The following is a 25,680-nucleotide window of genomic DNA, read 5'->3' as shown; positions in this document are numbered from 1 at the left end:
CGCACCATGCTGTGGACCCAATGGAAGGACGGACCCCACTGCCCCTGGCCGGCCTGGTGAACACTGGTCACAAAGCCCCAGCCGAGAGACGACGCGTCCATGAACACATCGAGTGAAGACTCGGGCAGGCGCCAAGGCACTGAACCCTGAAAAACCCGAAGAGGAAGCCGGCGACACAGCAGTCAACGTAAAGCCCCCAGGGGTCGAACCCAGCAATTGCGAGAGAGGCGGAAGGGACATCCCCGCAGGACCCAGAACAGCCGACGAAGCCAAACCCGACCCGGCAAGTAGACCAACACCGCGAAGTTCAGTTTCCCGCACAAACCCTCGAGCAACCGCTGGGTGACCCGGAAGCCCCCCAGAAACAGACACAGGCAAGACCGCAGCCGAAGGAGAAACTCTGGAGGAAGAGACAAGGAAGCGGTCCAAGAGTCCCACACAAGACCCAGCCAGGTCCGAACCTGGGAGGGAACCAGACGGGACTTCTGCCAGTTCACCAGAAATCCGAACCCAGCGAGCTGGGAAAGCACCAAATCCCTGGCGAGCAGACACGCTGACTGACTGGGAGCTTAAACCAGCCAGTCGTCGAGGTAAGCCAACACCTGAATACCTAACAGACGCAGACAGGCCACCACGACCCGGGTAATGCGTGTAAACACGCGAAGTGCCAGATTCAACCCGTAGGGAAGACAACAAAAGCAGTAGCACTGACGCCCCACAACAAAACTGAGCCAGTCCCGGAACCCCATATGAATAGTTACGTGCCAATACGCGTCCTTGAGGTCCAGGGACACCATTCAAGCACCTGGCTCCAACAGAAGCCGGACCTGGGACAGAGTGGTCATCCAAAACGAGGGACAAGAAACTCAAGGGTTCAGAGGGAACAAGTCCAGAATGAACCGCAGGTCTGTACAGTCCCGTTTCGGAACCGGAAACAGGCAGGAAACCCACCTGAGGGACGGCGTCGTTTCGACCACGCCCAAGCGCACCCACTCCAAGATGACCCGACGGAGCGAAGGAGAGGAAACCTGCCCCTTCAGCCCTGAACCCCCCATAGGAAGAGGAGCCACCCAACGCCACCGCAGGCCGCGAGAAACGACCCGAAAAGCCCACAAATCGTGAGATCAAGCATGAGCGAACAGAGAAAGCCTCCCCCCATCTCCCCATGAATGGGGCGAACAGCGAAAGGGCCGCTGCCCCTTATGAGAACCCGACCTGCACGCAGAGCGAACACCGCGCCGACCAGGCACAGGCGGGACCGCAGGTGGCACCAGCACCAAACCCGACACCTTTGGCCTACCCTGACGAACGGAACCGCGAGCCCTGGTACGACCCTGCCGGGAAGGAACCCCCAGGTGCAGGCGATGAGTCACAATAACGTGGCTGAAGTATGTTGACCAGACCACACACTAGAAGTTGAAGGGACGACGACGTTTCGGTTCGACTTGAGAATGGTCCAGGACGGACTGAAACGTCGTCGTCCCTTCAACTTCTAGTGTGTGGTCTGGTCAACATACTTCAGCCACGTTATTGTGACTCATCGCTTGCATATGGATACCACACGTACGCGTCTTACTCTGTTTAATTTCTTCGATGCTCTACCTTCCTTCAAACGGCCTTTTCGCGCCCTTGAATCTTCCCTTCTTGCCGCCAAGCGTCGAAAGAACCAGCTCAGGTTTCTCAAAGACTGTCTTGCTGAGCAAGTTCTCCCTCTTTCTTTATCTCACTTTCTCCAGTTCAACACTTCTGGATCTCCTTTCCCTGAACATGCCCGCCTTATGGGCCAATAGGCCTTCTGCAGTTCTCATTTTTACTACTATCCCCTACACCTTACTTTCCTCCTCAGCTCTCTCTTGCCTATTTATTGCCTGTCCCTACCTCCTCATCACAATCGACTTGAGAATGGTCCAGGACGGACCGAAACGTCGTCGTCCCTTCAACTTCTAGTGTGTGGTCTGGTCAACAACCCCCAGGTCCCCCTGAGCACTAACAACTCAGACATAGGGTGGCAAGAGGAAGAAGTCGTCTGAATATAACGCTCAACCGCAGAAGCCTCAAAAAGCAGAGGACAAAAGGGAGAAGACAATCTAAGAACCAGGGCCCAAGCGAATTCCAAGGAGGAAGCAAGGACCGCCTAACGACATGCGAAATGCACATCGAAAAACCACAGCAACGCCTCCCGCAGGATCGGCGCAAAAAGCTTCAACATGGCAGACCATGCCCGAACAGCCGAGAACAAAGCATCAGACCCAGGAACGGCCCCAAGCGCCTCAACATCCTCCGCAAGCCAGTCAGAAGATAGCTCCAGGAGGGAAAAGAAAAGCAGGACCGAAGCCAAAAAAGCCACAAGAGCAGCCGACAGGGAAGGAACCTGCACATGGAGCTGCACCACACCAACATCCCACAGAAAGGCAGGAGCGAAGACACTCATTAAGGTGCTTAAAATCACCGCCCAGCTAAACCTGGACCACTGTCAATGCCTCACGCCACTCAAACGTGGGGGTCCGACAGAACGAGTCCCAAGCATCCAGTGAAAACAAGGGGCAGTCTGCAAACCAGGATGACCCCGAAACCTCATAACGCACCCAGGAAGGACACGACGATCCAAACCTGAACGAAGAAGGATCCATTATGGAGGCGTACTCCGGGTCACGCAGGAGGTAAGCCGCAAAGGTCGACCGCACCTCAGGCGGAGAGATGCGGGTAGCCGAAAACCTCCGGAAGGACTGAACCGAAGAATCCACAGGGACACGGAACCGAACCCAGGGAGGAGCAGAACCCAAGTCCAATTGTACGCAGAGGGGGGAAAGGAAAACCCCACTCCTTGCAAAAGTAAGCCCCGCTCAGAAGGACGGAACATCCATGCACGGTCCAATGGAGCCCAAGGCCCCCAAGTCCGCTCCTCCTCAGCCCCAGGAGCCTCTACACCAGGCCCCGGGGCTGAGCCGTCCTCCAAAGCCCCGGCCTCACAAGAAAAAGCCGGGGCAGCCAAAAGAGCCGGAAGAAAAGGGGCCCACTGGTCAGACCCCGGAGCATTGGCCGGAGGAACAGACTCGAATGCCTCTGTAGCCACCCCGGACGGGGCAACCCCCAAAACTGCCCGAGTCTCAGAAACCTCTAAGCCCTACCCCGACCCCAAAGCCCTGAGACACTTAGGGGCCGGAAGTCGGGGGGGGGGGGGAAGAGGGGGGGACAGAATGAACCACCAAAGGGGGAAGAACAAGGGGGCGCAGACGGAACCAAGGCCGAAGTGACCAACACCCCCAAGTCCGGGTCCCAATACACAAAGCGGGGCAGCCTCGGGGCATCCGGGGAAGTGACAACCCGAGCGCGTTGCAACAATCTAAACCTACCTTGCAATGCACGAGCTGCCTGCACCCGAAGTAAATCATCAGCAGACTGGGTGAACTGAGTCACGAACAAGCAACACAGCTCGCAGGACTCAGGGTCGAATGTGTCACCGACCCAACAGGCAGCATGACGGAGGCATAAACAATGAGAGTCACCCTGAGACAAGGGGACAGAGCAACCCTCAAACTCGCACACAGCGAGAAGGGACACAAGGGTCTCCTCCATCGAACCTGAGAGCCCCCGCGGGGTTTCCCAGGCCCCCTAGACTGGTCTGCTAACGGTTATCCCAGGCAGGGCACTGCTAACCGGCGTCCCAACTACCAAGCAAACTGTTAAAAGCTGAACCCACGAGACGTGTCCACTCGCGAGGGCTAAGCAGGTGGTGCCACCACACAAACGACCCTAATATAAGAGGGAGGGAAAAACACAAGGCAGACCCCTCCCCCCCACCAGGCAAAACAAAAATAAAAGAAGAACCTGGCAAGAGGACAACGTACCCAGTGGGAACAGAGCCAGCCGCTGTTATTGGTGAAAACTAGCTACGCAGTACCCTGCGCCTCACCAGTGCTATAACTACCACTAACCCCAAGGTAAACAAGGGAGGAAAACCACCAAACACTCGGGGCGGCCAAACGCCAAGCAGCGAAAAGCCAACAGAGGTAGACCCAAGGTGACTTGAGGAAGGCAACCTCAAGCTCCAAGGGCGGTACTTACAGGGCACTCGGGGAAGGTGACCCTAAGCACATGCAGCCCGAGTACGTGAGAATACTACTCCCAGCTCACATGACCACTGTAAGAGCAGCACTGAAAACAAGTCACAGCACTGAGACAACACCGGAGCTGGAGCCACACGACCATGCACTGTCCCATCAGCCGAGGAACTGAGGCGGGGATCGCCGGCGCGGGGGTCTGGGGCTTACCCCTTCCCCCTCCCGGGGAGGGGGGAGCTGCACAGACATGCGGTGTGGCTCGTTTGACATCATGCTTGTTTGCTCATTTTTCTTTTGGGGAGTTCTGTCCATTCGTTTGTCGATTTTGGTTGTTAACCAGAATAGGGGTTTGTTTTGTGGCGCTTACCTTTCTGGGTGCCTGTCCAGTTGATGGCAGATATAGAATGCTCCAAATCACATGTGAAATTCTATGGGGCCATTGCTCCCCGTGTCTCTGTGAGGGGGCCAGGTCCTGGCTCGTGGTCCCCGCTAGGCTAGAACACCCACATCAACTGATGCAAAATAGTTAGGGTATCCATATCAGCCATGGATAACTCCGGGGCGCCGTAGGAGCTCCCCCCAGAAAAACAAAACAAAAGAACAAAATCTTTGGTGCCAGACCAGAGCATGAAGCTCACCAACCTGACAGATGGAGACCAAGGAAACCAAAACAACATTTTCTGAAAACAATCCTGGACCAAAGGGGTCACTGTAAAATGAGTGGAAGAAAGAAAGAAAATAAAAGAACCCAACCCAAAATCCAGGCAGCGTTGGATCAGGCTGGAAGTGAAAGGAGGCCCGAGAAAGCTTACAAAACCAGACTGAAGATGTATGCACTCCAAATGCAAGCAGAAGCGTCTCCGCCAATTCTGCATGATACAAAGTGACAGTATTCAGCAGAAGATTCTAATAGAAAAAAAGATAAGAAAGAAAGGACAAAACAATGAAACGGAACGAAAATGACGAAGGAGAGAAAATGGTGAAAAGATCGCTAAGAAGTTTCATACTGTCAATGAAAAGAAGACTGCAGGTCAGACACCATCAACCCAGCCACCCGATCACCATACAAATGGGGATAAAGACCTGTCAAAAAGTTCAGAAGAACGAACCAGCGAGGTACGTCACCCGTCTGACCTTTTGATAGAGGCAGAGCCATAGAAAAACACTTGGGGTTCAGACACTGACCAAGCACCACTTGAAACCAAGTCTGGGCCGACCACCAAGGAGTCAGAAGGATCACTCTTTCCCTGTAAGACTCCAGCTGTGCCAGAACCCAGAGCAACAGCTGGACCAGAGGAATGAGGTAAAGGAACCCCCATCTCAACCAGTCCAGCGGAAAGGCATCTGCCATGAGGGTCTCGCAGTTAGGAAACAGTGCTGCATAAAGAGGCAGATGCCAATACCACGCCAACACATAGAGTTCGACATCTGGGCACCTGAACATCTAGTAAAGCCAGATGATGGAATCGGCATCGATGGTCCATTCTGTGGAAAGAAGAGGCCCGAGGAATCGCACTCTCCGCAGCCCCTGCCACACAGCCACGAATTCCCACATTATATTGTGCACCCCCCAACAGCCGAGGCATCTATGAAAACTTTGATCGAGGGACGGAGACAGCGCCATGGCAGAGAACCCTGTAAAAACCCAGAGAGGAAGCAGGTGATGCAGCAACTAGCGCAGGGACACCAGATAAAGTACCTAGCGATTGCGTGAGTGGCAAAAGGGACTGCCATGAAGGAACCAGAACAGCCTCTGAAGAAAAACCCTGCCCAACAGGTAAACCAGAAGGGCAAAGTTAAGGCTCCCGTACAGCTGTTCGAGCAACCACTGTGTCACGGGGTCTCCCTCAACACTACCAGACAGCGGGAATGCAGCCAGAGCAAGGCTGCTGGAGGCAAGGAAAGTGACGTCAACCGAGAATCCCAAGTCGGGCCCAACCAGATCTAAACCCAAAACAGAACCAACTCCGACTTTCACTAGTTCACCAGGAACCTTTGTTGTGCAAACTGGGAAAGAACCAGGGGCCAGATTCACAAAAGAACACTTACGAACGTGTACATCTTTCCTCAATCTTTGACGGCTTTGGTTACATTTATTAATCAGTTTACAAGCATGAAAACTTGCCAATCAACTGTTCTTATTGTTATAAACAGCCTCCTGGTGCTTCGGATCTCATTAACTCTTTAATAATTGTAAACAAAGCCGCCAAAGATTGAGAAAAGATGTAAAGGTTCGTAAGTGCTTGCGTAAGTGCTTTCGTGAATCTGGCCCCAGATCTCTGGCTAGCAGACAAGCAGACCAGCTGGGAGCCTTAACTAGCCAGTTGTCGAGGTAGGCCAAGACCTGAAGACGTGACAAACGGAGACGGATCACCACGAACCAAGTCAAATGCATAAAAAACCAGCGTTGAATGTAATGAAACGCCATTTTCTGGGTGAGTCCCGGAGGCTCCTCAGAGCTATCCAGGCTGAATAGATATGTATAGCTTTCTGGCATCAGTCAAAATGCTTGGAGTTCTTGCCTACCGGGGACCATGAGCCAGAACCTGGCCCTCTCAGAGAGGCACGAGGAGCAATGGCCTATAGAAACCCCCCATGTGGTTGGGAGCATTCTATGTCTGCCATCGGCCGCATATGCTAGACTGGCCAATATAAGAAGTGCCTTTAGAAACTTGTGTAAGAAATCGTTCAGGACCCTGTATACCACTTATGTAAGACCAATCCTGGAGTATGCAGCTCCAGCCTGGAGTCCATACCTAGTTAAACACAAGACGAAGTTAGAGAAGATTCAGAGGAATGCCACCAGACTGGTCCCGGAACTGAGAGGAATGAGTTACGAGGAAAGGCTAAGGCAGCTGAACCTCACAACCCTAGAAAACAGAAGAGTATGGGGAGACATGATAACCACCTACAAAATTCTCAGGGGAATTGACAGAGTGGACAAAGACAAACCCTTTAGCACAGGTGGAACACGAACAAGGGGACACAGGTGGAAACTTAGCACCCAGATGAGCCACAGAGACGTTACCTTGAGGTTACCTTGAGGTTACCTTGAGGTGCTTCCGGGGCTTAGCGTCCCCTCGGCCCGGTCGTCGACCAGGCCTCCTGGTTGCTGGACTGATCAACCAGGCTGTTGGACGCGGCTGCTCGCAGCCTGACGTATGAGTCACAGCCTGGTTGATCAGGTATCCTTTGGAGGTGCTTATCCAGTTCTTTCTTGAACACTGTGAGGGGTCGGCCAGTTATGCCCCTTATGTGTAGTGGAAGCGTGTTGAACAGTCTCGGACCTCTGATGTTGATAGAGTTCTCTCTCAGAGTACCTGTTGCACCTCTGCTTTTCAACGGGGGTATTCTGCACATCCTGCCATGTCTTCTGGTCTCATGTGATGTTATTTCTGTGTGCAGGTTTGGGACCAGCCCCTCTAATATTTTCCGTGTGTAAATTATTATGTACCTCTCCCGCCTGCGCTCAAGGGAGTACAGTTTTAGGCTCTTTAGTCGGTCCCAATAGTTTAGATGTTTTACTGAGTGGATTCTAGCAGTAAAGGATCTCTGCATGCTCTCCAGGTCAGCAATTTCTCCAGCTTTGAAAGGTGCTGTCATTGTGCAGCAGTACTCCACTCTAGAGAGCACAAGCGTTTTGAAAAGTATCATCATCGGTATAGCATCTCTAGTGTGAAAAGTTCTTGTTTTCCAACCTGTCATTTTTCTTGCAGTTGTGACGGCTACTTTATTGTGTTCTTTAAAGGTAAGGTCTTCCGACATGAGTACACCCAGATCCTTTACATTGCCTTTTCGTTCTATGTTATGATTTGCCTGAGTTTTGTACGTGGTTTCCGTTTTTATATTTTCATTTTTTCCATAGCGCATAAGCTGGAACTTATCTTCGTTAAACACCATATTATTTTCTGTATCCCATAGAAAGACCTGATCTACATCTGACTGGAGGTTCGCCGTGTCCTCTATGTTGCCTACTCTCATGAAGATCCTAGTGTCATCTGCAAAGGATGATACAGCGCTATAGGTTGTGTTCTTGTCTATGTCCGATATGAGGATGAGAAAAAGTACTGGAGCAAGCACAGTACCCTGGGGGACTGAGCTCTTCACGGTTGATGGGCTGGATTTTATTTTGTTGACTATTACACATTGGGTTCTGTTGGTCAGGAAATTGTAGATCCATCTGCCTATTTTTCCGGTAATTCCTTTTGAACGCATTTTATGTGCAATAACACCATGGTCACATTTATCAAAAGCTTTTGTGAAATCTGTGTAAATTACATCAGCGTTTTGTTTGTCTTCTATAGCATCTAATGCCATATCATAGTGGTCCAGCAACTGCGACAGGCAAGAGCGCCCTGTTCTGAAACCATGTTGTCCGGGGTTATGGAGATGCTGTGATTCCATGTATTTTGTGATCTTACTTCTTAGCACTCTCTCAAAAATTTTTATGATGTGCGATGTTAGTGCTATCGGTCTGTAATTTTTTGCCTCTGCCTTATTTCCTCCTTTATGAAGTGGTGCTATCTCTGCTGTTTTTAGTATATCAGGAATAATGCCAGTATCTAGGCTTTGTCTCCACAGAATGTGGAGGGCCTGCGATAGTGGTTTTAGTTAGAAAGTTAGCGTTAGAAAGAATTTTTTCAGTGTCAGGGGTAGTTAACAAATGGAATGCATTAAGTAGCGTTGTGGTGGAGGCAGACTCTATACACAGTTTCAAATGTAGATATGATAGAGCCCAATTGGCTCAGGAATCTGTACACTAGTTGACTGACAGTTGAGAGGCGGGACCAAAGAGCCAGAGCTCAACCCCCGCAAACACAACTAGGCGAGTACAACTAGGTGAGTATCGACCGGGATAGACATCCAGAAAGGTAGGCGCCCCAAAACAAACCCCTTTTCTGGTGAAAATATTGCTACCGAAAGCCAAACAAGTGAACAGAATGCCCCAAACAAAATTATCAAACTTGCATGATGTCATCACGTCGCCGTGCCGCCATCTGCGCAATCCCCCCTTCCCGGGAGGGGGAAGGGGGAGCCCCAGAGCCTTTGCGCCGGCGATCGAACTGGCAGTTCTTAGGCTGAATGTCAAAATACGCGAAAAACACCGCCGACCGGAAGGAGGGAGGGATGCCGGCGAGCCTCCCAGACTCGCCCAGGAAATGGTGTTTCATTACATTCAACACTGGTTTTCTAGGGGGAGCCCCTTCGGCTCCCCGGATCTGGGAGGCGGACACCACGCACCCTAACCTAAAAAACCAAGACCACAGACAAACTAAACGCCCAGCAGACCCGAACAGGAATGAGGGAAGGATAAGAAATTTAGATGATTGTCATGCCCTTCAAGAAGACCTGGACAAAATAAGTATATGGAGCACCACTTGGCAAATGGAATTTAATGTTAATAAATGTCATGTGATGGAATGTGGAACAGGAGAACATAGACCCCATACAACCTATATATTATGTGAGAAATCTTTAAAGAATTCTGATAAAGAAAGAGATCTAGGGGTGGTTCTAGATAGAAAACTATCACCTGAGGACCACATAAAGAATATTGTGCAAGGAACCTATGCGATGCTTTCTAACTTCAGAATTGCATTTAAATACATGGATGGCGATATACTAAAGAAATTGTTCATGACTTTTGTTAGGCCAAAGCTAGAATATGCAGTTGTTGTGTGGTGCCCATATCTTAAGAAGCACATCAACAAACTGGAAAAGGTGCAAAGACATGCTACGAAGTGGCTCCCAGAACTGAAGGGCAAGAGCTACGAGGAGAGGTTGGAAGCATTAAACATGCCAAAACTAGAAGACAGAAGAAAAAGAGGTGATATGATCACTACAAACAAAATAGTAACAGGAATTGATAAAATCGACAGGGAAGATTTCCTGAGACCTGGCACTTCAAGAACAAGAGGTCATAGATTTAAACTAGCTAAACACAGATGCCGAAGAAATATAAGAAAATTCACCTTCGCAAATAGAGTGGTAGACGGTTGGAACAAGTTAAGTGAGAAGGTGGTGGAGGCCAAGACCGTCAGTAGTTTCAAAGCGTTTTTTTTTTTTTTTTTTTTTTTTTTTTTTTTTTTTTTTTTTGAGATATATACAAGAGTTGTTACATTCTTGTACAGCCACTAGTACGCGTAGCGTTTCGGGCAGGTCCTTAATCCTACAGTCCCTGGAATACGATCCCCTGCTGCGAAGAATCGTTTTTTCATCCAAGTACACATTTTACTGTTGTGTTAAACAGAGGCTACAGTTAAGGAATTGCGCCTAGTAAATCCTCCCCGGCCAGGATACGAACCCATGACTTAGCGCTCGCGGAACGCCAGGCGAGTATCTTACCACTACACCACGGAGACTGCAAATATGACAAAGAGTGCTGGGAAGACGGGACACCACGAGCGTAGCTCTCATCCTGTAACTACACTTAGGTAATTACAGTCATATGTAGTATAGGAGGAGGAAAAACGGAAATAGGCAAGGAAAACCCCGAACACGGACCAAGGAGCAGCCGGGAATGCAATGCATACGACCAACCACAAAAGTTTCAGTGGAGGGCGCACATACCCGAGGGATACCATGGATATCAGGGTGCAGCCAGGCACAGAAGATAGGCAAGGAATGAGTGTCCAGAGATCAGAAACTAAGCAATGAAGGACACAAACAAAGACCAAGGGAATGAAGGAGTGTCCAAAGATAGGGAAAAGACCCAGGTGCCGACAAACGAAACCAAAAGCACCGAAATGTGGGGCAGAGCCCCACAGGACAACAAAGAACAAGATACATGGACAAAGGAAAGTCACTGAAGACACACGCAAGATGTCCAAACAAAACACACAACACCTAACACCCCTGCTAGGAGTCATCGACACAACCCTGCCAAGCGGGGAAGTGACAGAGTAAACAAGGATGGAGCAGTGACCAAGGGTGGCACATGCATAAGGAGACACACGAGGAAGCTGAGTACCCAAATGAGCCATAGACATGAACATGAACCTGATCAATGTCAGAGGAGATAGATAGGAATGCACTAGGAAGCAACGTGGTGGAGGCAGACTCCACCCACAGGAGCAAACATAGAGAAGATAGTGCCCAGGAGGCTCTGGAAACTGCCCACCTGTCGACTGACAGGAGAGTGGCGGGACCAAAGAGCCATAGCTCAACTCCCGCAAGCACAACTAGGCAAGCACCCCACCAAAAGTTAAGAACCGGCACCTGGCTGACAGAGGCACCCGACAGGACAATCTCACTGGCAGAGCAGAGACACAACCGTGCCACAACACAGTCGAGCCAAGTAACATACCAGGAGCATCGCTAGTGGTGCGCTTGAACGCCATGCATACAAGAGGCAAGAAGCATTGCATGTACTGTTACCTGAATAAAAATCGGCAGTCGAAGGTAAAATATGTCCAGAGACGCGCGCCCAGCTGAAGACAAGGAGCAATACAGTGGGGAAGGAGGTGCCACTCCGACACTCCCTACACTCGGAAGCAGAGGAAAGAACGAAGCGACGTCCCCATATATAAAATCCAGAACACTCCCAGCATCTAGAGGGCTACGACTGGAGGGAGAAAACGAGCAAGAAGCCGTAGAAAACCGCTATAAACAACACGGAACACATGAGCACACCGCCCAGAAACAAAACGAACACCCCGGCCCCAGCGCGCGAGGTATGAAACACAACACCAGTCTACCGGGTGGCATGGCTCGTATACCAGGTGGACACACATATCGTACATACACATAATGTACAGACACATCGTATACTCACATCGTACAAATACCAGGAAGGTGTATGTAACGAAGATGAGGAACGTCGAAACTGGAAGGAGAGAAGACGTGAAAACAAAACAAGGTGAAACCAGAACAAAAGAAGACAAAGAGGACGGAAAGGAACCAACGAGGCCGACAAAGGACCAGAGGGAACCCCCATCGAAAGTCAACAGACGTTCTAATAATATTGGAAGGTACGAAGAGGTTCACGAACCAATGAGAACCACGACAAGCAAGCACAAATGCACGGAGGTACATATAGACAAAAATACACCCCCTGATCAAGGGCCAAACAGGGACCTCAATACGAAGGGAGCAGTAACGCGACGGAAGTGCAAAAAGGGTGAGGAAAAAGGGCGAAACACACCCCCAGTAACGACAAGACTGACGGACCCAAAGGGACACGGAACTGAACCCAGGGTGGGGTATATCCGAAACTAACATGAACACAGAGGGGGAAGGAACAACCCCACTCTGAGGAACTGCCAGCCCCTCACCGAGGGTACAAAGACCCAAGACGGGCAAATAGGGCCAAGGCCCCCCAGGCAACCCCTCCCCAACCCCGGGAACCTCTACGGCAAGACCCGGGGCAAGCCGCACCCCCAAAGCCCCAGCTTTACAAGGAAAAGCCGGGGCAGCCGTACAAACACTAAGGAATGGAGCCCACTGGTCAGACCCATACGACACGGTGGGAGGAACAGACTGGAATGCCTCCGCCGCCACCCCGAAAGAGGAAAAAAAGAACAGAGACCCCGCGAGTCTCAAACCAACCAGACCCCGCTCCAACCCTGAAACCCGCCTATGGTTCGGAGCCGGAAGCAAGGGAGGAAGTGTGCAGAACAGAAGGGGAAGGACGAGGAGTGGAAGGAGCTGGAGCCAGAGCCGAAGCGATCCACACCCCCAAGTCCGGACCCCAACAACCAAAATGGGGCAGCCTCGGGCCATCCAGGGCCGCAACAACCAAGAGTGTTGCAGCAACCTACACCTAGCAAGCAACGCCACAGCTGCCTGCACCCAATTGTCAAGACCAGTGGCCTGGGTGAACGAGAGCACGTACCGACAACACCCGTCGCATGACTCTGGGCCATAAGAAACAATGACCCAACAGGCAGCATGGTGGAGGCACAACCGGTGAGTGTCACCTTGAGACAAGGGGACAGATCAACCGTCAAACTCACAAGATGCGAGGGGGGGATTCCGGGGACACACCCATAGGACCACGGAGCCCCCGTGGGGTTTTCCATGGGCCTTAGCCTTTGGTACACGCTAAGAGAAGCCCAGGCAGGGTACTGCGAACCGGCGCCCAAGTCTACCAAATAAACTTCTAAAAGCTGAACCCCCGGGACGTGTCCACTCACGGGGGCCAAGCGGGGAGTACCACCAACAGAAAATATCTAAATAAAAACACCTATAACAGTAAAGAGGGACCATAAAGGCAGACCCCCCACCAGGCAAAAACAAAAACAAAAGGAAATCCCCGCAAGAGGACAACGTACCCAGGCAGAACACAGCCGACCGCTGTTATAGGTGAAAACTAGCTGTGCAGTACCCCGCGCCCCTACCAGTGACGAAAACTACCACCTACCCAAAGACAAACCAGGGCAACAAAACCCCAGCCGACTCCAAGGGCGGCCCAGTACCGAGCAGTAAAGGACACAGCAGAGGTAGAACCCAAAGTAACTTGTGGAAGGTGGCCCCAAACCCCAAGGGCAGTACTTACAGGGCACCTAGGGAAGAGAGCCCTAGGCGCATGCAGCCCGAGTACCGTGAAATCTTACTCCTGGCTCACACCCCACCGGTAGAGGCAGTCCACACCACAAGGCACAGAACTGAAACAAAAATCGGAGCCAGACGCACTCGACTGACAGTAATTCTATCAGTCAAGAACCGCCAGTTGGATCGCCGGCGTGGAGGATCTGGGGCTCCCCCTTCCCCCTCCCGGGAAGGGGGGGTGGTTATTACTGAGCTCTTGAATATTTTGCTAATGTAGATACCCTGTCATGACGCTGTAGGCGATAAAATAAACCCCCATGTAAGTGCTGTTTCCACCCCCCTCCAAATATTTAGCTCTTGCATTTGTGTAAATACTAGTTTGGAGCGGAAATTATGGAATTTAATTATTGGAGCACGGTGTGCAAGACAACTGAGGAGGCGTGTGACTGTCCGTATGCTCACGTGTTCACAAGATCACTATCTCAGGGCTGATTACACACTGTTGTAGAGATTGGACGCCAACTACGTTCCTCTGTCACAGCTGAGATTTAATTAGTTCTTATTGTAGATAGTTCTCTCTCAGTTGTGAGAGTCAATACATACTATATTGCATATTGATTACATATTATTTGATCTTTAGTATGCAGTAGTATTTTCGCATTACAATTTACTAATCAATATAATCTGTGTGTGTGTGCATTTTATCATCATTATCATGTATACAATTATTATATATGTATCACGTAGACTAACCTCATAGAAGACCCCCCAAAATGTGTCATGGGAAGATGGTTCTAGAATGTATAGAATTTTACAGTTCACTGCATAATAGAATAATAGAATTTATTGCATAGAGATCATAGAGATCCATAAGTCACTGGTTCTCTCATTTAGAATAGAATTCTGGTCCTTTGAGCTATCTTTGAATTATATATTATTTTGCATTCATAAAATTATACATTATTAGTATTAAACTAGAACCAGATTTCCCCACACGGGAAACCCACTGAAGAGATGAAATAATTTCGACCATACCCAAAAGCACTTACTCTGAGATGACTCGACAAAGGCTGGGAGAGTGAGGCTTTCCTACACGCTTGAGAGCTAGTAGGGATTTCAATGGGGACATTGGAGGAACTGTGTACACTACTGAAGCTAATAAAGGTCATGACAATCTTGTAATTATGAGCACCAGTTTTCACATACACTGTATAAACTCTGAGTTTGTTAAAAAATACAAAATTCCCGAGCCGAGATGCAGGCCAGTTTGGTGTAAAGTGTTAAGACAATGAATTGGCAAGGGCAGAGCTGGCAAATACATAAAACAACCATAGTCCAATTTAAACAGGTTAAACCAGGAGTGAAAATGGAGAAACGTAAAATGTATATGTAAATGTAAAATGTAAATGTAAACTATAAATGTAATGTAATGTAAAAAAGAAATGTAAAAATTCCAGACATATGCAACAAGACTTTGAGTAAGCTGGAGACCTTGATGCACAGATAAAGAACATGGGATACCTACGAGAGGCATAAAAAAAACCAGCGTTGAATATAATGAAAAACGCCATTTTCTGGGCGAGACCCAGAGGCTCCCCAGAAGTAACTGGGCTGATATGAATGTATTAGACGCTGGCATCAGTCAATGCACATGGAGTTCTAGGCCTACCGGGGACCACAAGCCAAAGCCTGACCCCGTCATTGAGGCACGAGGAGCAATGGCCTATAGAAACCTCTGTGTGGTTGGAAGCATTCTATATCTGCCATCGACCAGGTCAGGCACCCAAAAGGGTAAGCACCCCAAAACAAACCCCTATTCTGGTTAAAATATTGTTACTGAAAGCCGAAGTAGTGAACAGAACTCCCCAACAGAAAACGTGGTACAGGCATAATGTGGCCTCATCTACATTATGCATTAGTTTCGTACCAAAGAAAGGGTCTCGAAAGAGTTCGCATCCCTTTCTCTTCAGAGGGATGCGAACCCTCTGAAGCGAAAGCCACACCGCCGTGAACCATGCTGTGAGCCCATAAGGATGGATGCACCGATCCTGGCCGGTCAGGTGAGTACTGGTCACAAAACTCGTCAAGAGATTTTGCATCCGTGAACACATCGAGCTAGGGCTCAAGTAGGCGCCACCACACCGAATCCCGAAAAACCTGAAGAGAACGCCAGTGATGCAGCAGCTGACGCAAGACCCCCAGGGTCCGAACTCAGCAATCGCGAGAGCAGCGGAAGGGACGTCCCTGAAGGAACCAGAACAGCGGCCAAAGCAAGATCTGACCCAACGGGTACACCAGCACAGCAAAGTTCAGACTTCCGCACAGTTGCTCATACAACCAATGAGTGACCTGGGTGCCTCCCAAAAATAGCCGAAGGTGGGACCTCAGCCGCAGCCACACCATGGGAGGGAGAGACAAGGAAGCAGTCCGAGAGTCCTACACAAGACCCAGCCAAGTCTAAACCTGAGAGGGAACAAATTGGGACTTCCTCCAGTTAACCAAGAACCCGAACCCGGTGAGCTGGGAAAGAGCCAAATCCCTGGCGAGCAGACACGCGGACCAGCTGGAAGCCCAGACCAGCAAGTCGTCGAGGTAAGCCAGAACCCGAACCCCGAACAGACGCAAACAGGTCACCACGACCAGGGTAGGGCGAGTTAAAAAATGTGAGATGCCAGATTCAAGCTGAATGGAAGGCAATGAAAGCAGTAAGCGTGCTTCTCCACGACAAAACTGAGCCAGTCCCTGAACTCCGGATGAATCAAGATGTGCCAATATGCATCCCGAAGATCTAGGGACACCATCCTAGCACCCAGCTACAAAAAGCTACAAAAGCAGCTGAACCTGGGGTAGAGTTGTCACCTGAAAGGAGGGGTAAAAGACCCAGGGGTTCAGATGGAACAAGTCCAAAATAAACCTCAGATCCACACAGGATCCATTTTATAACTGGAAACAGGCGAGGAACCCGCCTAAGGGACGTCGTCGTTTTGACCACGCCAAAGTGTACCCACTCCAGGATGACCCAATAGAGCGCAGGGAAAGAGGCCTGCCCCACCAGTCCCAAACCACCCCCAAAGGAGGAGGAACCACCCAATGCCACCGCAGGCTGGAGGAAACAACCCAAAACACCCACGAATTGTGGGACCAGGCGAGAGCTAACAGCACAAGCCTTTTCCCCAAGGGAAAGGCTCGTTGGCCAACTGCAAAAAGGCTGACTACCCTTACGAGAGCCCGACAGATGCTCAGAGCGATTACTGCACCAACCAGACGCCGGCGGCTCCGCAAGAAGGGCCAGCCCCAAATCCAGCACCACTGGCTTACAGCGATCAAAAGAATCCCGAGCCCTGGCACAAACCTTCCAAGCAGGACCCTCATGGCCCCCCCCCCCCCCCGGAGAACCAACAAGTCCGATATCCCCCGGCAACTAGACAAAGCTGCCTGCAGAAAATGCACCACCGCAGACTCTGCAAACAGCAACGGACAATAAGGCGATGAAAATTTAAGAACCAGGGCCCAAGAAGGTTCCAAAAAGTGGACAAGCACCGCCTGTCGGCACGCGAGGCGAGAAGCAAAGAAAAGAGACACTGCTTCCTTCAGAATCGGCGCAAACAACTTCAACAAGGCAGCCGACACCCGAGCTGCCGAGGCAAGAGCAACGGACGCTGGCCCATAACCCAGCTCCTCCACATCCTCACGCCAGTCCGAAAACAGCTCCAGCAGGGAAAAGAAACGCAAGACCAAAGCCAAATGTCAACGGGCGCACAAATCCTCAGCGACCAGAGACGCCAAAAGGGAGGGAACCTGCACGTGAAGCTGCACCTAGCCGACATCGTGAGGAAACACAGGGGAAATCAAGCATGCATTGAGGCACTCCAACTCGCCCCTCAGGTAAACCTGAACAATCTTAGTCAACTCCCGCCATTCAAGCATGAGTGTCTGAAATAACGCATGCTACACCCCCCCGCCCCCCAACAAAACACACAACAGGCAGTCTGCCAGCCAGGAAGACTTCAGCACTCCATAATGCACCCAGTAAGGAAAAGAGGAGCCAAATTAAAAAAAGGAGGAGGATCCATTATCAAGGTGTAATCCGGGTCTCACAAGAGGTAAGCCGCAAAGGCCTCCCACACCTTCCAAGACGGGATGTGGGAAGCCAAAAACCTCCGGAAGGAAGGAACCAAGGAACCCAAGGGAACCTAGAATCGAATCCGAGGAGGAGCCAAACCCATATCAAACTCACACAGGGAGGGGGGAGGGAATAGGGAAACCCCTCCCCCTGTAACAACAAGCCCCGCGCCAAGGGTACCAACACCCAAGCAGGATCAAATGGGGCCCAAGCCCCCCCCCCCCAAGTCCACTCCCCAGCCCCGGGATCCTCCATGTCAGGACCCGGGACAAAGCCATCCTCCAAACCCTCTGCCTCTTGAGAAAGGGAAGAGTTCACTGGAAAAGCAGGGAAAAGGGACATCTGCTGGCCCGACTCAAAAGCCCCGGCAGGAGGAACAGGCTCGAAGGCCTCTGCCGCCAATCCATAAGGGGCAGTCCCCAAAGCCCTCCCATGTCTCACCACCAAGAAAGCCCTTCCCCGACTCTGAAACCCGCAGACATTTTGGGAGTCGGGAGCAGGGGAAGGGGAGCAGAATGAACCACAACAGGGAAAGGACAAGGTGGCATGGACGAAACTAAAGTCAAGGAGACTAACTTTCCCAAGTCCGGGTCACTATAACTTAAGCAGGGCAGCCACGGGGCATCCGGAAAGGCAACCAACCTAACTCATTGTAGCAACCTAAACCTCGCATGCAATGCAGAAGCTGCTTGCTCCCGAATATCAGTATCAGAGGATTGGGTAAACTGGAGTACAAGCAAGGAACACCACTCGCAGGACTTCGAGTCAAAGGTGTCATTGACCCAACAGGCAGAATGATGGGGGCAAAGACGGTGAGTGTCACCCTGAGACAAGGGGACAGAGCAACCTTCAAACTCGCACGAAGCAAGATGGAACTCAGAGGACACATCCACTGGACCAAAGAACCCTAACGGGGGTTTCCAGGGCCTCCAAAGGATACCTGATCAACCAGGCTGTGACTCATACGTCAGGCTGCGAGCAGCCGCGTCCAACAGCCTGGTTGATCAGTCCGGCAACCAGGAGGCCTGGTCAACGACTGGGCCGTGGGGACGCTAAGCCCCGGAAGCACCTCAAGGTAACCTCAAGGTAAGGCCCTCAGACTGACTGCTAAGAGAAGCCCAGGCAAGGTAATGTTAACTTGTTATCCCAGAACTACCAAACAAACAAACAAAAGATTAACCCCTGTGACATGTGCAATCATGAGGACCTAGTGGAGGGCCAGCAAAATAACACAAGAGGTTTTACAGCCACACTAGGCAGACCCTGCCCCCCATCAGGCAAAACAAAAACAAAGAAACACAAGAAGAGAAACACCCCGCAAAAGTACACCTCCAGCAGGAATAGAACCGGCCTCTATGCATAATATAAGACAGCTGCACAATACCTTGCGCCCCAGTCAGCGACGAGGCTACCTCCTACCCAAGGCCAAACAGTGGTAGGAAAAACCCCAGCTGACCTCAAGGGCGAGCAATCACCGAGCAGGAAAAGAACTCTGTGGAGGGAGTCCCCTGAACAGTTTGTGGAAGGTAACTCTAAACTGCCAGGGCAGTACTTACAGGGCACCTACAGAATGTGACCCTAGGCACATGCAGCCTCAATATATCTGGAATTACTCCTGGCTCGCACACCACCACACCGCAGCACAACACCACAAAGCACAGCACTGCTCAAGGATTGGAGCCAGAGTCGATCGACCACCACTCTACACGACAGCCTCAGAACTGGGGTTGGGTAGCTGGCACAGGAGGTCTGGGGCTCCCCCTTCCCCCTCCCGAGGAGGGGGGAACTGCGCAGACAGCAGTGCAGCAGCTGTGGTGATGTCATGCTTGTTTTCTGATGGGGGAGTTCTGCCTGCTCGTTCGGTTTTCGGTTTGCAATTTTTAACCAGCTGTAGTTTGTTTTGGGATTCCTGCCTTTCTGGTGCCTGACCAGGTAGATGGCAGACATAGACAGCTCCCAACTATATGGGGGGTGTCCATAGACAATTGCTCCTCATGCCTCACTGAGGGGGGTCAGGTTCTGGCTTGTGGTTCCCAGTAGGTTAAGAACTCCGTCGAATGACTATTGCCACGGTCTAATATATAAACATCAGCTTGGTATAGCTCCGGGGAGCTGAAAGGGCTTTCCACAAAAACCATCCCTAAAACTTTTGCATACTCCTAATATGTATACAACTTGACTTCCATACATGGGCCAGGGTAGATGGTGGATGATATGTTTCCTAGTAAATGTCATAGCACAAGTGTTTGTAATAAAGAACTTAAAGCTGTGATTGATGTTAGTTTCTGCCGACCAGCCATCTTGGCCCCAAGATAGCTGGTCGGTGATAGATGTAACGATATTTATGAACACTTTATTTTAATTCCAGTGCCTCCCTAGCTCATTATATGACCTAATTGGGATGATAACAAATCTCCGCAGTGTTTGTGCCTAAACTTTGTTCTACCCATCTATTCATTATTCCAGTTTATATTAAAGTGGAATCTTGCCTTAGGAAGCCACCACATGAGACAGCTCATAAATATTGATAAAACTCAAATTCATGATAGATATAATTGCATACCTTGTGGTGAGCAGCAAACACTTGCAAGAATTTTGGCATTCAGGGTGCCCTTTCTGGCCATCTCTGGCAAAACCTGTGTTAGTGCCAAAGGTAACACTCCTTCACTCTCCAAGAGAAAGAATCCTTTATACGACAGCAACAGTGTAGTCAGCAGAGGCAGTGACTGTGGAACGCTAAGATGAAGTAACTCACTTGTTCTTGGATCAATCCCAAGTGAGATTTTTTCTGTTGAAACCGATTTATTTTTATTCTTGAGGTGTTCAATCACACTTTCTATGAGAGGATGTTTAGCACACATGTGCATGCCTATCGGTGAGGCAAGCAAGTTGCAGCAGACACTGATTGAAATCCTTTTTAAATCTGAGCTGGCATGTTTACTTCTCAATATGTGTAAAACCAAATTCATCACTTCATGTGCTGGGCTGCTAATAATCCCAGACAAGCCAGATTTGGAACTGGATTTCCTCTTCCTTCCTAGTAAGATGTACTTTTGTCCAATGTGAGTTGCTAAAATGGTATCCAGAATAACAAGGACAGCCTTAATATAACTTGATGGAATCATTTTTTCTAAATCTCCTTTCAAATCTTTTTTCTGTTGTGGGAGGTTATCAAAATTGCTCACTTCTTGAAGAAGTAACTCTACAACTCCAGCATCACATAAAATCCAACTTTTCATTTCATCATGTGAACAGAACTTGTTTAACAGACTACTTACTTCTATATTTATTATTTCAGATATATTGCAGTTAACTGCTCTGATAAGAGTTTGAATTATTCCTTGCATGGTCACCAGCTCTTCTTTGGAAGGAACATTCACAGGAAAGAGTTTCCTTCCATCAGAATATTCCAGGACTGCCATGATTACATTAATACTATGGACAAATCTTAAATGAGATACAAGGCTAGAACTAATTATCTCTCTAGTGTCTACTTGTGAAATTTCTGTCACATTTTCCAAGTGTTTAATGCAAAATGACACAGAGTGGAGAAGTACCATTGAGTTACTTCTCATTGCAGAAAACGTTTTGCTTCTTCCCCACTGCCCATGTACCCACTTTCTTAGCCATGAAGCTTGGGGGTCAATTACAGAATACATATCCAGTACTGTCATCTGTTTATTATCCTTGATGGAAAGATTTAAACCTAATAAGTTAAATGTGGCTTCAACCATATCATCAACAAATCTTTCCGGATATCTTATCCAAAGAAGAGGTAGTTCTTTTTGAAAGTCAATTAAGATTTTTAAGAGTCTAATAATGTTTGCACACGAGTTCAAATTAATATTTTCTCCCTTTAATGGAATTTTTGAAAGAAACCGCTTAGACATGTAAAAGCCAGCAACAGCACCCAAAAGATTTAAATATGCCTCTTTTACTGCATTATGTACTTGAGATGTTAGAAGTTTACAATGTACCTTCAAGGCTTTGTCAAATATTTCTGGTGTGTCATCAAACAGGCATTCTCTTAGCCCTTTCTTTAAGTCACACCAACAATCCTGCATCACTGGCTCGCAAGGTGTTACTGCTAGCAAGATATTTAAGGAATCATTGCAAGCTTCTCTATCTTTTCTGCTTTGAAGACATTTGGCTATGTTATGATATTGTGCTGGGTGCAAAAATAAGAGTCCAGATTGATTTAATGAGGAATTTAAAGAAGACTCATTTGAGTTATTTGGGCTAGCGTATGTGGTTTCTTCATAATTTGCAAACATTCCTGTCACTATTTCATCATCAAAATGATTAGTAATGTCTTGCACTGAACTTTCCAAGCTTAACTTAACATTTTTCAAAAAATCATTAAATTTTTCTTCAGATACAACTTTTTCCAATAAGAAATCAACTGGGTTCTCAGATCGCATTTTTCCTTTATGTTCCTTCAGGTAATCTTCAACAAGTCCCTCTATAACTGCACTAAGTTCCTCCCGCATTCCTTTTCTCAAACTTTTGACCAGCAGCAACTTGTGAAATGCAGGATCCATGTCAGAAAGGTATAACAACATTTCTGAGGTATTGTCAGCAGTTCCTGCTAGATATATCATAGGGTCCATGTGTGCTAAAAGGTCTTTCACTTGAGGTTTTGTCCCCATCCCTGCATTATCTTCAATTTTATCTTCCATGTTACTCTTCTTTTGGCTTCCTCCTTTGTAATTTTAATTGATATGAGGACAATTTAGTGTAAGTGTTTGCTGGTTGACAGTTGAGACTTTGTTCCTTATATACTGCGCATTCCATTGTCAATCTGCAAACATTAAAGAATCATTACAACCATCTTATCATATGTGTTCATACACAACTTTTATTAATCAAAATGCATAATTTAGCAATGAAAACAAACAAAAACTGAAATAAGTAATTCAGGTCATCGAATTACAGAACAGTGGCACTTCAACTTACAACTTACGAATTACGAATTTATACTTACGACCCCAATTTTGATGAAAAAAACCAGCGTTGAATGTAATGAAACGCCATTTTCTGGGTGAGTCCCAGAGGCTCCCCGGAGCTTTTCCAGGCTGATATGCTAATGTCAGACTTTGCCATCAGTCATGTGATGGAGTTCTTAGGCCTACCGGGGACCATGGCCAGAACCGGGCCCCCTCAGAGAGGCAAGGGGAGCAATGGCCTATAGAAGCCCCCGTGTGGTTGGAAGCATTCTATGTCTGCCATCGACCAGAACAGGCACCCAGAAAGGTAAGCGCCTCAAAACAAACACCTATTCTGGTTAAAATTGCTACCAAAAGCCGAACTAGTGGATAGAACTCCCCAACAGAAAACAAGCAAACTAGTGTGACATCACACGTCGCCGCAGCGCTGTCTGCGCAGCTTCCCCCCTCCCCGGGAGGGGAAAGGGGGAGCCCGAGACCCTCCACGCCGGCTACCCACACCTCAGTTCTTGAGCCTGGATATCAAAAACGTGAAAAAAACGCTGACCGGAGGGAGGGAGGAATGCCGGGGAGCCTCCGGGACTCACCCAGAAAATGGTGTTTCATTACATTCAATGCTGATTTTCTGGGGGAAGCCGCGTTGGCTCCCCGGAGCAAGCTACCCACAGACGGAAAAAAGAGGGACTTACCCGGGAGGCGGTTGTCGCTCACTCCTCAACTTGAAGCTGAGACAACTGGCTGCAACCGCCGACCCAAAGCAACACAGGCCCGATGGGGCCCAGGGACATTCACAAGGTAACGAGCAGCCAGGACCCTGTTCGACCGCCAAAATCCCTGCGCCCGAATATCAGACCAAGATATATTCCCAAAGACGGCAGCAAGAGCCAGACGTCATGGGCACCGGGATAGACCACAGGCTGGCTGGACTTAATAACCCTATGGACAACCTGGACGACCCGAACCCGCGAACAGGGAAGAAGGGAAACTGGATCAACCCAAAGCGCGTCCCTGGACACAGAAGCCGTGGAGCGCAAATAACGGTGAAGCGCCGCAACCGGACACAAAACATCATGTACCCCCGGCCTGACCAACCAAGCATCAACCACCCACGGACCCCTCCGGAACGCAGCAGTCTCATTCTTCGCCAGAAAAGAAGGAGACGGCTGCCAGCGAACAAAACCATCTCCACGACCAAAAGAGCAGAAACCCCTGCGCCGGAAGAGAGCATGAAGCTCCCCTACCCGACCCCCAGAGGCTAATACCAACAAGAAAAGAGCCTTGGAGAAACAATCTTGGACTGAAGGGGCCACAACGAAACGAGGAGACGAAAGGAAGGTGAGCACTCGGTCCAAAGACCAGGATGACTCAGGCGGCGCATGAGCAGGCCGGAGGTGAAGTAATGCATGAGACAGCTTGCGAAACAGCGCAGACATAACATCGATACCAAAGGCAAGCTGAAGCGGCTCCGCCAGCGCCGCACAATACGAGGCGACAGTGTTAGGCATAAGATGACGGTCCTGAAACAACCACGAGAGGAAGGACAAGGCCACCCTAACAGACAAGGAACTAACACGACGAAGACGCAAAAATTAACAGAGGGACCGCCAGGAAACTTCATACTGCCGCTGAGAAGAAGCCCTCAGGTGGGACACCAACAAGGAGGCCACCTGATGAACATAGAGATGATGATAAACTCGAGTCAAAAAACCCATGTGTGAAGACTCGAGGAGAAGATCGAACCAGCCACGTGACGTACTGGCCCGATATGCTGAAAGAGGCGGAGCCGCGGGAAAACCCTCGGGTTCGGACACCGAGCAACCAGCGCCTGAAACCAAGGCTGGGCCGGCCACCAAGGGGCCAGAAGGACAACTCTCCCCTGGTAAGTCTCTAAGGGAGTCAGAACCTGGAGCAACAGCCGAACTGAGGGAAATACAGGAACCCCCACCTCGACCAGTCTAGCCGAAAGGCATCGACCCCGACAGCCTCGCGATCGGGGGAAGGGCGCCGCATACACGGGAAGACGCCGCGACCACGCCGACACGAAGAGGTCCACCTCGGGGCGACCGAACGTCTGGCAAAGCCAATGGAAGGACTCGTCGTCGACCGTCCACTCCGTGTAGAGGGGAACGAAGCAAGACAGGGTGTCGGCCAAGACGTTGGACACTCACTGTACGTGAACTGCCAGGAGAGCTAAACCCCGAGAACTCAGCAGACGAGTCACCCGAAGTGACCAACCCCAAAGAGACAAGGACCACATCGAACCCCCGCGGTTCACGCAATGAACCCACGGAGAGCAGTCCGAATGGAGCCGAATCGTCGATCCGCGGGCCACCTGAATCCTCCCAAGAGCAAACTACACTGCCGCGAACTCCCGCACCGTGCTGTGAGGTCGACGGAAGGACGGATCTCAACGCCCCTAGCCGGCCTGGTAAGCACTGGTCACAGAGCCCCAGCCGAGAGATGACTCATCTGTGTACACATCGAGTGAGGGCTCGGGTAGGCACCAAGGCACTGAACACCGAAAAACCCAAAGAGGAAGCCGATGACGAAGCAACCGACGCAAGGCCCCCCGGGGGTCGAACCCTGCGATCGCGAGAGAGGCAGAAGGGGTGACCCCGAAGGAACCAGAACAGCCGACGAAGCCAAATCTGACCCGGCGGGTAGACCACCATCGCAAAGTTCAGGCTCCCGCACAGCCCCTCGAGCAACCGTCAGGTGACCCGAGGGCCCACCAGAAACAAAGGTGGGACCGCAGCTGCAGGAGAGATTCCGGAGGGAGAGACAAGGAGGCGGTCCGAGAGTCCCAAACGAGATCCAGCCAAGTCCGAACCTGAGATGGGACCAGATGGGACTTCCTCCAGTTCACCAAGAACCTGAACCCGGCGAGCTGGGAAAGAACCAAATCCCTGGCTAGCAAGCAAGCTGACCGGCTGGGAGCCCAAACCAGCCAGTCGTCGAGGTAGGCCAACACCTGAACACCTAGGAGACGCAAACGGGCCACCACAACCCGTATAAAGCGCGTGAACACGTGAGGTGTCAGGTTCAACCCGAACGGGAGACA

At 50.0% G+C, this 25,680-nt stretch overlaps 1 protein-coding gene across 1 annotated transcript in view; it reads right to left on the bottom strand.

The window, feature by feature from the left end:
• The window catches only part of LOC123745439 (protein broad-minded), a 244,144-nt gene extending 221,652 nt beyond the window's left edge, over nucleotides 1-22,492 (bottom strand). Inside the window, exon 1 of the mRNA XM_069300871.1 lies at nucleotides 20,237-22,492. Coding sequence (XP_069156972.1) covers nucleotides 20,237-22,352 — 2,116 coding nt within the window. The 5' untranslated portion in view covers nucleotides 22,353-22,492. The remainder of the gene's footprint in view (nucleotides 1-20,236) is intronic.
• Between the last annotated feature and the right edge of the window lie 3,188 nt (nucleotides 22,493-25,680).

This window comes from Procambarus clarkii, chromosome 44 (genome assembly GCF_040958095.1).
Source record: "Procambarus clarkii isolate CNS0578487 chromosome 44, FALCON_Pclarkii_2.0, whole genome shotgun sequence".
Classification (NCBI taxonomy): domain Eukaryota; kingdom Metazoa; phylum Arthropoda; class Malacostraca; order Decapoda; family Cambaridae; genus Procambarus; species Procambarus clarkii.
This window is presented reverse-complemented; position numbering and strand designations above follow the sequence as displayed.